The 14,814-nt window shown below is 38.9% G+C and overlaps 1 protein-coding gene across 2 annotated transcripts in view; it reads left to right on the top strand.

Annotated features, from left to right (window-relative positions):
• VPS41 (VPS41 subunit of HOPS complex) overlaps positions 1-14,814 on the top strand; it is a 181,563-nt gene that overhangs the window by 36,555 nt on the left and 130,194 nt on the right. For both annotated transcript variants that reach the window (XM_021703650.2, XM_044919922.1), the window contains exons 3-4: positions 175-282; positions 6,514-6,591. In XM_021703650.2, coding sequence (XP_021559325.1) covers positions 175-282; positions 6,514-6,591 — 186 coding nt within the window. The remainder of the gene's footprint in view (positions 1-174; positions 283-6,513; positions 6,592-14,814) is intronic.

Raw genomic sequence — 14,814 nt, forward strand, 5'->3', positions numbered from 1 at the left:
GCTGATACACCCAGTTGGAAAATGAAACCTGAAGATCTTAACCTTGAGCTGTAGTTGTAGTTATTGACAATCATCGAGGAAGCCACCTCTGGGTTCCCCTTAAGAAATGTGTTTTGGGTCTTACTATTTCAAATGAATCTGTGATGGCTGTCATTTTCTCTGCTCTTCGTGCAGGAAGAAGAAAGTGAAGAGGAGCCCAAACTGAAGTATGAAAGGCTTTCCAATGGGGTAACTGAAATCCTTCAGAAGGATGCAGCTAGCTGCATGACAGTCCACGACAAGGTAAGATAGCCCTTCTAGAGGATTCTTCTGTAAGTTGTTTCTCTTGTAAGTTTGTTTATACTTTGGAGTCCTGATGCTCTTGGTGCTGGCTTTTTCCAGTAATTGTGTCTCCCTCCCACTCTTCCTTTCTTCTTCATCTCCAACAAAAGAATGAAAACAACAACCGAAAGTATTATATGTATGTATTTGCGCACACACCCCCCCACACACACACACTGCAAGGGTGTATCATGTAGAATTTAGATAGATGTGAGAGATTTATGGCAAGTAGTTTTTGGCAACTCTATCACTTTAAATTCCTCAAACCATAAGTAGTAGAGTTGGGAAGTGTTAAGATTGGAAATGGTTTAGTCCTCCGTGCTTTCGTAAGAGCAGAAGAGATTACACTGGAAGTGTTAGGAATCAGTAGAAAGGCCCCGAATGATTACTTGTATGACCTATGAATGAATTAATATATTCCACATTTTAATCTTTGCCATAACAAAACCCCCACCAAGTTTGAGTCCAGCCTAAGTGCTATACAGCACCTTTAGCCTATTCTTGGACCAAAACAAAATGTGTTGCAAGCGGAGTACTGGAGAACGGGCCGTTTGAATCATTGCCCTCTTCTTCCCAATGGGCCCGGTGAGTGAGGCAAACCTCCCAAGTCTGATCCATCTCCTGGCTTTATCCTGTGTTACCAGCAGTGTTGCCTCATCCTCCTCCTTGTCCCTACCCTTCCTTTTTCCTTCAGGTCTCATTCCGCTGTAAACAGATTCCTGTATTCATTCACCATGTTAACAGAATGTTCGTTTGTTCTCTCTTGCTTCACCAGACACCCCCTCCTTCGGGACACCTCTTGTTAGGATGTACCACCATCTATCCCTTCCCATTGTTGCCATCTTCCTGCTCCCATTGCTGTCATGTCCCAAATTCCTCTTCGTTTTGCTTCACTCACTGAAGACTGGCCTTGCCGTCCTTCTTGCAGGCCTTTCCCTCTGCCTTGTCTCATCTCTCCACCGTTAAGTCCACATCTGGATGGCGTCTGTACCTGGAACTTGAGGATCTTTCAGTCTGCTCTCTGGTGACCCCTTTTATCCTTCAAGCCTTTGTGTTAATTTTCCTACTAATCCTGTTTTGTGACTTGAGGGAGCTCTGATCTTGAATCTGTTCTTTATTTAATTTCTTGTGTCTGTCAGATGGTTAGCTAGCCTCATCTTCTACCAGTGTCTTCAGTTCCCTTACGTCCCTGTCCTTTGTCGTGCCCCTCAAGCCACTACAAACACTGTTGATGATTTGTTCATCATCAGCTCCTTTAGTTCTCAGTCTGTCTTCTCAGCCACTATCCCTTCACTCTGAGGATACCATTTCTATATAATTAAGAAAATCGAATCTCTCAGGTATGATGAGCCTCGGCTCCTGACCCCTTTCCCAACTCATCTGGATCCATGCCCATCCTTCCCCACGGGAGGCTTTCTTCGTCCTGTTCAGAGGTCTTTCTGTCCGCTGTTGATCTGCACCGCTATTGATTTCCCCGCTCCTCTCCTAGTGATGCTAATCCTAGCCCCATGTCACCACAAATCTCTTTCTGTGTCTGTAGATTTGCCCATCTTGGATATTGAATAAACATGGAATCATACATTTTTGGTTTCTTGTGTCTGGTTTCTTTTCACTTACCATAATGTTTTTGAGGTTCACCTGTGATGTAGCCTGGATCAGTACTTTACTCCTTTTTGTTTGTGAATAGTATTCCATTGTATGGACATACCACGTTTTGTCTGTCCATTCATCATCTGACATTTTGCTGCTTTCAAAAGTGTGGATCTCACCTTTCCTTCTACACAAAAGCTTTGAGAGAAGCTTTCTTAAAGCGTTTTTATTGCGGCACCATTCTTTTATTATTCTCTCGATCATTTCTGTGGTCCCTTTCTGGTTCTTTCACTTTCTCCTTACCTCCACCTTTCTCTCACATGTTGGTTTTCCCAGGATTTGGTCCATTGTCCACATTTCTGTTTAGTTTGTACTTTTCTTCATTTTAAATGTCATAATTCCTACGACCACCTACACACTGACACCTCCCCAGAGTAGTGTGCTTCTTTATCCCCGTGCCTCTTAAGCAGTTCTTCCTTTTGTTCTGTTTGTGCCTGAAACTCAGCACACCCATAACGAATGCATCTTCTTTTCCATCTCTAATCTCTCATCGGTTTTTGATCTCTCCCATTTGGCAGCATCACAGTCTCTTTTGTCACCTAAACCAAAGCTGACTCTTCCTTTGCTTCCAGCCAGTCATTCCTAAGTCCTGATGATTTTCTCACTTCCCCTGACTGCACTCACAGGCCTCTCATTTTTCTACTTTAAAGCCTTCTGCCACCTGGTTGCCAGGATGATCTGTTGAAAGTACAGGTTTAAAACCCTTGTGTGATTTTCACCATCTGTTACATAAAGTCTAAGCTCCTTACTGTGGTGTGTAAACCCCCCTAAGATCTTGCCCTCTCCTGCAATTGGCTTTATGTCTTCCCGCTTTTTGCAGCACGGGTGGTGTTCTGGTAGCAGCTCTTGGCTGTTTTTACTCACAGTGTCCCTTCTGCCCGATTCTACCCCATCTCAGCTGCTTGAGCCCACTCCCATCCTGAGCCGTCATCTTTCAGTTCAGACACTTGTCATTTCTCCTGGAACTAACACACACCTTGCCAGGCAATCTACTTTTTTGCAGATTTGCTTTCACTCTGGTCCAGCCACAACACTCCTTTCTATTAAAGTCATCTTCCAGAAATTCAAATCTGATCATGTAATCCTCCCTAGAATTCTTGGGTTTCCTGATGTTTCGTGATTTGGACACCCTCTCCTACACCCTTTTCCTCTCCTACCTTTCATCTCCATAAATATTCAGATGTTTCCTATTAACCGACCTTCCAGACTCATCACTTGTCTCTTCCCCTGGGCACAAACTGGATGCTCCTGCCATATATAACCACTTGTTGTTTCTTAACTTTGTTCTGCCTTTTATGTGACTCCATGCCTTTGAGCAAGTTTTATCCATTCTGCCTAAAATGGTCTCTACTACAAGCCTGTCCCATCTGCCTCAGGGTCTACTGTCTACCTCCTCCTTGAGAGTTAAGCATAGCTGACATCGGCCATGTTCCATAGGGTCTTAGAGATGCTGCCATTTTAAGCGTACTCTTTAATTTAAATTTAATTAATCAGTCTTTTTAATCTGTCTCCTTTATTATACCATCACCCTTTTTAAGTAATACCTGCTTATTGTCTAAGCATATATGGTTGAACCTCTGAACAGATGAAATGGAGAACACAGTTTGCCTGCCCAGGGATCAAACTTGATTAACACCATAATTAAACCAACTCAGTCAAGGAAATTGACAGTGGAAATTGTCATCAGTGCTGACTTTTGGAACACACACTCTTAATCTGATGCCCATGTTTCTATTTATGAGGCTTCTGATCCAGTTCAGAGTATTTTGGCTCTTAATTTAGGCCCTTGCTCTGCCACTGATGGACCGTTTCCAGGGAAGTCACATCAACTCCTGGGACTTAGTTTCTCGTGTGTAGTTAAAGGCACTCCCTACTCTGATGTTTTGAATACAACAAAACGCTATGAGGAACATAGGTGATACTATACAGCTGCTCACATAGGAAATGTGCTCTTACTTGCTTCCTTCATAGTGTCCAAAGCTTGTCACTTCTTCTTTACTTACACAAAGTCCACTCGTTCAGAGTAATTATGCCAGGGGATGGGATGGGTCAGAAGGATTGGGCGTCCATCTGGTACTTTTGTAAAGGGAGTCAAGTTTCTGTAATTAAACATGAAGGGGGCTAATTAAATTATGCTTGTTCTTTGCCCATCCTGGATTTTAAGTGTTCTCAGGTTAAAAAAAAAATTTAATAGTTACAAAAGCTCAAGACTTTTAAAGGCCAGAAAGAGTCGCACTGAAAGGATTTGAATTTACTTTTGTGATTTGTGGCCAATTTCGCCCGTTTTTGTTGAATTTTTGAATAATCAAAACTATTAGCAAGTGAAAGTATGACTCATCAATAATTTCAGTAGTTAAATTTTCTAAGAGCTGTACAGTTGTCTTATCAAACTTGTTTTTTTAAGAGCAGTGAAGTTATTAATTTCTAAAAGGCCTCAGCAACAATTTAATCCAAATGATGAAATGTTTTAGTAAACAAAAGGTAACTTGTCATAGAAACCACTGTTTTTTTTTTTTTTTTTAGAGAGACAGAGGTGGGGGGTGTGCAGGGCGAGGGAAAGAGAATCTTAAGTGGTCTCCACGCCCAGTGCATGGATCTCATGACCCTGAGCTGAAATCAAGAGTTGGACGCTTAACCGACTGAGCCACCTGGGCACCCTGAAACCACTGGATTTTTGGTTCATAAAGTAATTACAGTTTCAGGTTGAAACTATAAAATCAAAATAATTATTTTGTGTTTTCTTTCCATCTTAAATGTTAAATGAGTCAAACTAGTAATTTTGAAAAAGGAAAAAGGGAAGGAATTAATATTTGGGTACTCTGCATAGAAGCTTTAAAACTTTTGATAAAACAAAGTATCATTGGAAGTTCAAGAATGGCCTTCACAGTGGCTTTGGAGAATCACCCAGTACTGAAGCACCTTTAGGATCCAAGCCCCTTTACTTTTCTAACAAACTAAACACGGTATTTATGAGGAGAATCAATACCATCGAATAATTGGGGTGCAGTGAGCTTTTAAGACTCATTGTTTTATCATAGCCTCAGAAAGAGGCAGAGTATTTGTTTTTAGTTAGTATTATGCAGGGTTTTTTTTTTTTTTTTTTTTTTAATTCAAGTACTGTCAGAGTCACTGTGGAAAAAAAAAAATTACAACCATCTGAGCCATCTGAGTCCTCTGTTTCTGATTAGAATGTTCTTTTTCTTTGGATGCAACATCCCGGTTTGGTTTAAATATTCAGACTAATTTCCCCCTAGAATTACCTCTTGCCCCTTCCTTTGCAGGGCCCAGGCATCCCGTTTCCAGCAGGCTTGCTGTCTTCCCTGGATGAGTAATCGGCATGGCACCCGGTGCATTCAGGCAGGCCTATGTGCTGGAATCGTCATACCTAGTTATGTCTGCACACCTGATGTTTTATTAACCAGTATTGATTTTTTTACCCTGGGGACTTTTTTCTTCCTGAAAAAAGGCAACCTTGCAGGAGTGAAAGGCATTGCAGGGGATGAATTTCTAATGAACCCCTTCTTTCCCTTTTTGTGACTTCTCTTTAATGTAGCTTCATATTTTAAGTGCCTGGACTGAAATTTCATTTTAAGCAATTCCATTTCAATAAAATCCTTTCAAATCTTGACTTTCTGTAAGGTTATTTTTATAAAGATTGTGCTGCTTGACTGAAACGCTTAGTAGTGCCTGTAAATTTGAGCATTTCATTATAGGTTGCAATGAAGCATGCTCACATGCAATGAAATACATAGAATTTGGAACTATTTGAGTTATGCTGAAAGAAGTAAAAAGGAAGAAAAATCTCATGTCATATTTCAGGTAGTCCTAAAGTTTCTTCATGTTTGTTTAGGGTTAGTTCAAAGAATTAAAGAAACAGTGGGAGATACGAACTATTTCATACCATAAAATGAATATGTAGCTTAGCAGTTATTTTGTGACAGAAGAGGATTTTTTTGCATTAGAATATAAACATTTATACTCAGTATTATACATTAACTTTTATAGAGGCATCTAAATGCTAACTGATAGTATAAATACTTCCAAGCTTTTTCATCTCTCAGCATGACTTAGATTTCCCTTTCTAAAAAAAAAAAAAAAATCATACTTTGTCATTTGTGCATGTGTATATTGTTAAACTTAAATGATAGCACAGATTTACACATTTGCCATAAATTATGGGGGGGTTAATCATTCCCTTCTTACTTCGAACTCAACTGTAGGTTGGTCGTGCTTTCCCAGCTACACTGGAATCTGCAGCCTTAGTCCATCAGGCATTGTGTACAGACCGCATACACACCATTAGTTGTCAGCAGATGAGGGTCCTCATGAGTCATTCTGACAGCCAGCTCGCACTCTCTCAATAAAGTAGGCCCTGCTCTGTTATTTTCCTGAAGCTGGAAACAAGCCTTCTCCAAGGAGTATGTATCTTCCAAGGCATTGCGGACCACTTACACATTCAGAGTCTTGACTTTGAAAATGGTTTGATTACTAAATGTGTATTAATGGTACATGAATAAACTGACCCCACTGTTCTTCTTGCAGTTTTTGGCACTGGGCACCCATTATGGCAAGGTTTATTTACTTGATGTCCAGGGGAACATCACTCAGAAGTTTGATGTAGTAAGTATACAGTATAAAATAATGTATGAACTAGACTTCATGCTGAAAATTTATGCTTTACAATATTAGCTTTAGCAGTTTGTTGTAATAGTCTAAAGAAAGAGCCTTTATTAATTCAATCAGAGTGCTTAGGATGTAACTCTGAATTTTATAGTATATGATAAAAATTATAAAGGTGAACATAAAACGGCCAAGGTCTATAAATATATATATAGGCATATATATATACATTTTATATTTTGACTTTGTATCTTTATGTATAAACACCATTTAAAAATTTATTTTTATAAATCTGTTGAATTGTAATTCTTTAGTTAATTATAGTCATCCATTTGACTTTAAATGGAGTATTTAAAATACTTCTGTATGTGTTCTTTTTAAATTAGAACAGTGCGGAATATCTAGGTGAATTGTTATTAAAAGAAAAAGTACTGCTTTTATTAGTGAGTACTGGTCCTAATTTACATACAGAGGAAGTTGTGAAATCCTTAAAGTGTGAAGCCCCCTCATTTGGTCAATTGTAAATACGTGCCCCACCATCTTCTCTAGATGCCAAATGTAACTGAAGATTGATTGATCACCTTGCTGGTTCAGTTTATCTCTTTTAAATATAGAAAGCTATTATTTTATGTGAATGTTTTGATGCTTGGATTCTTGGGGGATTATACTGATTGAAAGTAAAGAGCTAGGCTTTTTAATTTTTTAATTGTGATTTGGAATCATTGAGGATGAAAGAAATGTGGAATTTGAAGCTTGGTTTTGGTGTTTAAGATGTTGGAGGTTTCAAGAGCGTCCATGGTTGCGTGCATGTGAACATTCGGAGTGAACAGGGTGCTCATTTTAGGGGGCAGGCATTAGTTTTTCAAAGACAGCATCAGCACTTGTTGAAAGAGCTGTTAGAAGGTATTGGTATAGTTTATAAAGGAGACCATAGTTTCTGAAGTCGGCACATTGTGTATGAAAGGAATAGGTTGCTTCATTTTACTTAAAAGAAACTGAACCACTCAGTCTTGACAGAATCTTGGGAACAGTCCAGGAAGGGACATGCGCACACGAATTATACTAATACCCAAATTGTGGGTTCTTGTTTTGCTTCAGCATCTTTCAGACAAGAGGAATATAAGTTGGACCCTCCATCTACGTCCTGGACACCCATCTTGGTGACTTAAACGTTTGTTCTTTCAATTGCCATCCATTCAAACGTGTAGCTGATGCTGGGAAGAGCTCTTTTTCGTGGTGTTACCTGTAGCTCCTCACCATTAAAACAAAAACAAACAAAACAAGAAACAACCCAATAAAATCTCACCTGTCTGGTCTCTTGAACTTCCTGCTCTAGGTAGAGGATTATGTGACACTCTGCTTTCTAAAGAAGTCTTTTAAATATTGTATAGAAATTGCAGTGCTTCATTGCTGAGGTTCATGGGCCTACCTGCTGGATCCATTGCCAAAAGAGAAACCAAGAAAAATGCTGTAGGAGTTTATTCACTCATTTATTCATTCAGTCTTTGTGTCTGCACAGTATAAGCCTTCACTTATATCCTCTCTGATGTCAATTTTATATCAAGTATATCCCATATCATCTTTCAGGTAATTTATGGTATCATCCCCCCTAAATTTGCCCACACTTTTTTTGTCCCCCCCAGTCTGCCCATGTGACATCTTCGAAAATGAAGTTCTCTAGAGCCTTGCCTTCCCCATTACCTTTTTTCTTTTTTTTCTGGCAGGAGAGGAAGATGATTTGATGGTATTTTGTTTACTTTCTCAAAGAATTTGATAGTCTTCTATGGAAAAAGTTTTTCAGGAGACCCTGGCTTCTTCATGAACATTTCCATATTAGGCATATGACTTTCAGGTGACAAGTTTCATACTGTCCTCTTTTGAAAGGAACCTTAGTCTGCAGCTTCTCATCTCCGAGTTTTTTCCTCTATTATTTTATTTTCCTGTTTCTGATGATGTGATTGCTTTGTGGGGCTCTGTATCACTCCATTTTAAAAAGGATTCTTTCAATTCTAAAAATACTATTATGACTTGAATTTGCTGCTTTTCTTTGAATGGAATGGTTGCCATTTTATTCCAAAACTTTATTCTTCATTAGAAATGCAGCGAGAGTGAACAAATATTTTTAAAAATTAATGAATAAATACTCCTGACTTTAGTTTTCACTTCTGAGTGGGAATAATTTAAACAAATTAAAATTAGATGATAATATCTTACGTTTGCACAGTGTTTATTTCCTCAAGCAGTATCTCTTCACCCCATACACTGCATTTATAGTTTTGATTCTGGTAGTTTTGTTTGGCAGGGGGTGGGGGCATGGAGGAATTTCTAACAAAGTTTCCCAAGGGATTCTGCTGTTTGAGCTGGGTTGGAATCATTGCGCTAGAGGCTGTCTGACTTGACTTTAAATACATATGAGGTAAAAGAAATAACCAAACAAATCATTCTGCATGTTGAAGAAGGATACTTGTTTTCCCATTAATATTTCGAGGAGAAATACTGTGTGGCCTGCAGTTCCACTTGTAGGTATATATTCAAGACAAGTGAGTGCAGTGCTTATGTACACACACACACACACACACACACACACAAAACATACATAGAAGAGTGTTATAGTAGCTTAATTCATAATAGCTCCAAACTAGAAACAACCCAAATATTATCATTCGTAGAATGGATAAGTAAATTGTGGTATATTCTGAGCAATTAAGAACAGACTGTCTATCCACGTAGTAACATAGGTGAATTTCACAGATTTAACGTTCAGCCAAAGAAGCCAGGCACAAATGTGTACATGTTGTATGATTCCTTTTTATATGATGGTCAAGAAAAGGTGAAACTACAGTGATAGAAGTCAGATATTATATGACCTGGGAGAGAGCACAGGAGAATTTTCTGGAGTGCTGATAATATTCTCTATCATGATGGCTTCATATATACACACACACACACACACACACACACACACACACGTTAAAAATCACTGAACTATAAATTTGAGATTTGTGGTCTTTAGTCTGTATTATACCTCAGTAACACACACACACCCCCCGCACATGCAGAAGTACCTGCACACTTGTATGTATCTTTGCCCTTGAGCAAAATTCAAAATTCAAATTATCCTTTGTCTGTTGAAGCAACCCTTTCTTCTCCTTCTGAATACGAGCAAATTTGTTAAGTTGGTTTCCTGTTCAGGGATCTTTATGTGAATGGATCATGCCCTGAGATTATTCCTACACCTGTATATGCTTCTACAATTACATAAAAATGTAGATAGAGAGGATTCTGTGTTACCCAGTCATCTGTGACTGTTCTTTTGTTGACTGAGAGTGAAAACTACTGAAATGATGCTTTCTTTTGCATGTTGATATTCATATTTCAGAATACTTAAAAGGATATTCAGATATGCTAATGTCCTAACCACGTATGTGTTTTTTAGAGGTTATTTCTAGATAAGACTTTATGTTAATTCAGACTTAATTGATAAAGTTCACTTCTCTTTAACTCACAGAGTAAAATGTAAGTAGCTTCTCATCTAAAGTGCTCAGGTTGCTAAGAAAATTGCCTTTAATATAGATCAGGCCATATTCTCCTGAAAAATGGCTGTCTTAATACTTACATGGTATATAACATGGGACTTCAAAATTCTTAGGGGATCTCAAATACCTTCTAAATTTCCACGTGGTATTTATGCCCATATAATGCCATTAAATCATTGTAGTTACTTTCTCTTTAATAGCATCCACTTTCCTTAAGGCTATTAATTTAAGGCTTACTAATTAGGAGTGTTACTTGGAAGCAATGAGCAAATTATTTTGGAGCATTATTCTGTATGTTTTAAATCTTTGTTCTTTTAAGTGGGCTAGAGGGAGAGCACAGAACAATTTGGTCAAACAATTTCTGCTGTTTACCTTCATGTGTTTTTCTTCCTTTGCTTGAAATAGAAAATGATACGGCTTTGCTGTCATGGTGCCGTGGCAGGAGACATCAGATAAATACCTACAAAATGGATGGTTACAAAAGGAAGGGGATAAGAAAACAAAATAAAACAGAACAGGGGCTTATTGGGCATTTTGTATGAAGAGAAATACCAATTTTTTCAACTAAATCTTTTAAGAGGTAGGTTCAGGATTCTTCTTGAACTCCAGATAGCAGTCTATTGATGTTTCTATTCCTGTTTTTTTGTTTGGGATTAAACTAACACACTGTATTTCTTAATGCTAATCTTTTGTACTTCCTCATGTTCATATGCTAATAAAATCCCTGATCTCTATCAGAATTTAAGTAGCGTCACAGGACAGTATCTTAACATCTCTCTACTAGGAGGGTTTTAGTTTCTGTTTATCTCCCACCATCGGTCTAATCACTGTCTCTGAGAACACTGGATGGCTCCTTACGACTTCCCAGGTGGATCAGCGCTCAAGATCCTGGTCGGTCATGTGGCCAAACCTGCCTTTGTGGTAGGTTTTCCTTTCTTTGTCCTTCGTCTTCATTTTCCTTTCTTTCTCCTCCAGTCATCTGATCCACTCACCATTTCCTGAGGATTGCCTTGGACGTGCATGCTTGCATCCAAGCTTTTCATCACATCTTTCTGGAATGCCCTTCCCTTAGTTCCTTTCTTTCTTTCTTTTTTTTTGATTTTATTTATTTATTTGACAGAGAGAGACACAGCAAGAGAGGGAACACAAGCAGGAGAAGTGGGAGAGGAAGAAGCAGGCTTCCTGCAGAGCAGGGAGCCCTATGCGGGGCTCGATCCCAGGACCCTGGGATCATGACTTGAGCCGAAGGCAGATGCTTAGCGACTGAGCTACCCAGGCACCCTTCATTCTTTCTTTTGAGATTTGAGCCTTAATGCCAACTTTTGGAAAGTAGCCCTTTTATTCAGTAGTACTTGTCAAGTATATAAGATATACTCAGATTTTTCCTAGTTGCTCTGGGTAATTCAGAAAGTCGTCAGAGTTTAGAAGCTGAGGAGACTTCGATCGTTCTAGATATAAAAGGTGTCAGGTAAGGAAGCTTGAAGGAAGTTGGTCTGGGGCTGATTTGGTTCTATATTCCCTGCCTCTGTACTCAGCTGTTTTGTCTGGTTTATTCGAGGCCTCCCTCACCTAGACACCTAGACATTCTGATCTAGCCACCTACACAGAATGTACCTAGGCATTCTGATCAGGTCCTATCCCCTACCTGAGTTTGAAGAGATGTTTTTTGACTGGTTCCTGGCCTATGAATGACCATGGTGTCATTTTTGTCTCTGGGCTTTTGGGACTCAGCCATCTTTCGGATTGCACTCCTGGCCCTCTGCTTTTCTTTGGCTTAGAGGAATTCATCTCTAATGTAGATCAGCTCCTCTTTCCTCTTTCCTGTGTATTGAGACGTAAATGTTGTTTGCAGGATCATCCGTCTTTATTTCATGTTTCAGGGAAAAGAAATACTTATCTGCCCTCTCATCTCTTTGCTAATGTAATCCTGAAAACTTAGTGTTCCCTTAAGCTTCTTAGACTGCATTTGTAATATTCACAAATATCTTTTATCTTTCACATGATTAGATCTCCTCCTCCGCATTATTGCCACGTCTTGAACATGCAGTACTTTTGTTGAGATTATTTGCATCTGTCATTCTCCCCATAGAATGTGAGCTTCCTGAGGGCAGTTTCTGTGTCTAATTTAGCTCTGCGTCCTTGGCGCTTAGCATAAAAAGTGGTAGATAGTGAGGCATTGATACAAGCGGCTGAACTCTAATAGTTCCAAATCTGTAAAGTTCCTTCTATATGGATGGTTTTCCAGATAAACAGGGTTTTACACCTTCCTTTGCCACAGCCAGATTATTGTGTGTACATTACAGGAAATCAGACAGACATGACCATTTCTTTGAGAGTTAATACAGATACCATGCTTCATTATTACCCTGAGGAGCTCAACTATTTTGGGCTCATTCATAATGTGGCCAAGATAATATTGGGGTGACTGTTCAGTAAAGAGCCCTTGGAGCAGATCTAAAAAAATGTAAGCTGTCATTGAACAAAGAAATTCTACTCTCCTCTTGGTCTCATGGCACTTACTTATCAACCTGAAGTGAACCCCATCTATAGTATGCTCTGCTGATGTGGCATCATTACTTGGAAAGCATGGCATGTATCTTTTGATATTATCAAAGTGGTACATTGTTGGCTCAAATGTGTCAGTGTCTGTAATACCTGTCGAAGACTGATTGACAGGCCTTAGGTTCTTAGGTGTTGAAAGAATCGGTCTTCTATATTTGGACTCCGTATTTTGAGTGATAAGAAATGTGTCAAATGAGTTGAGAATTACTTAAGTGGAAATCATTCTAACTGATGCCAAGGAAAATCTTATTTCCAATTTTCTGCATTTTTGTATTAAAGCATCTCCAGTTTATGGATTATTTATAGGTAGCTTGATAACTTTGGTAGCATCTGTGCACAGAGGAGGCTAAGAAAACATATTCAACTTTAAGAATGCTTCTCTCACTTAGAACAGTTAAAGTGTAATGCTTACAACACGTTGTAATATAGGACTTCTTAGTGGTAACTACGTTTGGGCAAATACCCCTAAAATAGCTGTAATTGTGAAAGTATTTCTTCATTGAATGAAATCATCCTGGTACTCCACACATTTCAGTCAGAATTGTAGGGATTTTAACTTTTTGGAACATGACTCTGAACTGGGGAGAGAGAGAGCATGACTCTGAGACTGGGGCCTGGCGGAAAACCTGTGGACTCCATTCTGTAGTAGTGTGGATCCTCCCTTCCGGTGCTTCTTTCTTTGGGAGTCAGGCGTCTGTTGCAAAGTGAGCACATTGAAAGGATTATAAACAATGTGGAGACTCAGGAGGTGTGATTGATTAACTTTGCAAGTGAGAGAAAGTGAAAATTTGAGGTGAGTCTTGACGGGTGAATGAGCATTTTTCGATTGTTGGAGTGGGTCTGGACTGGGTGATGCATTCTTCATACAAAACAGGGAATCCGGAAGGGCAAGGAACATTTATCACAGCCTTTTCATCTACATATGCATTTTGTTCTTTCCACTAGTGGCTTGAGATTAGGGGAACAGAAAGGGGAAAATGGTGAGATGCAGTGAGAGAGACTTCTTCGGCAGGTTTGGCAGAAGGACCAAAGGGGAAAGAATGGGAGTGTTTTCATGAGAGTGTCTTCATGGTTACTGGCTTTGGGGTTGAGAGTATTTAGGGAACTAAATGAAGCCATTAGAGTGATGGTAAATTAGATGTCATGGACCAGAAGGCAGGGTCTTTTATATATGGGCAACATATGAGTGTCTGTGTATAGTTTGGTAACAAATAATTTATACCTTGAATTAGTGGTATATTACTTTTAACTTAAACAAGCTCTCATTTTCTGTTTGAACAGCAGAGTTTTACTAGCCTTCTCTAGAAATTATTTATTTGGCTAAAATTACCAAGTATTTTTCGTTTGATGGAATCATATATTATGATAATTGGGAACCTAACGGGTATTTAGTCATCTCCCCACCCAAGACATGAAATTCTTCAAAAGCATTCTTGTCATTTGCTTCATCAGTCCTTCTTTTATATGTCTAGTAAGAGGAAATGTATCACTTCTGGGGGCCGCTATTAGGTCTTAACACTTCAGGTTTTGTTAGTTTAATTGATAGCAAGGGAAAAAAATCATACTAAAACGAAGTAAAATGGAAGAATATATACCACTAACAACCTCTTAGAATGGCTAAAATGACAAAGACTGACCATACCAGGTGTCGGTAAGCATGTGGAAAAACTGGAACTCGCATACCCTACTGGTGGGAGTGGAAAATGGTAGAACCATTTTGGGAAAACAGTTTAGCAGTTTTCAAAAACATTAACCATAGACCTACCCTGTGATCTAGCCCTTTGACCCTGAGGAAATGAAAGCATATGCTTGTACAATGACTAGTACGTGAATATATACATCAGTTTTATTTTTTCATAGCTTCCAAGTAGAAACCATTCATATGTCCATCTACAGGGGAATGGATAAACAAAATGTGGTATATCTATACAATGGCATTCTACTATCAGTAAAAAAGAATGAACTATTGATACATGCTACAACATGGATGAATCTCAAATCTGTCATGTTAAGTGAAAGAAGTCAGACTGAAAAGCCTACCTATTGTATGCTTGCATTTATATAAAATGCTGAAAAATGCAAACAAATCTGTAGTGACAAAAAGCAGATCAGTGATTGCTTTGAG

The sequence above is a fragment of the Neomonachus schauinslandi genome, chromosome 12 (genome assembly GCF_002201575.2).
Source record: "Neomonachus schauinslandi chromosome 12, ASM220157v2, whole genome shotgun sequence".
NCBI classification, from domain to species: domain Eukaryota; kingdom Metazoa; phylum Chordata; class Mammalia; order Carnivora; family Phocidae; genus Neomonachus; species Neomonachus schauinslandi.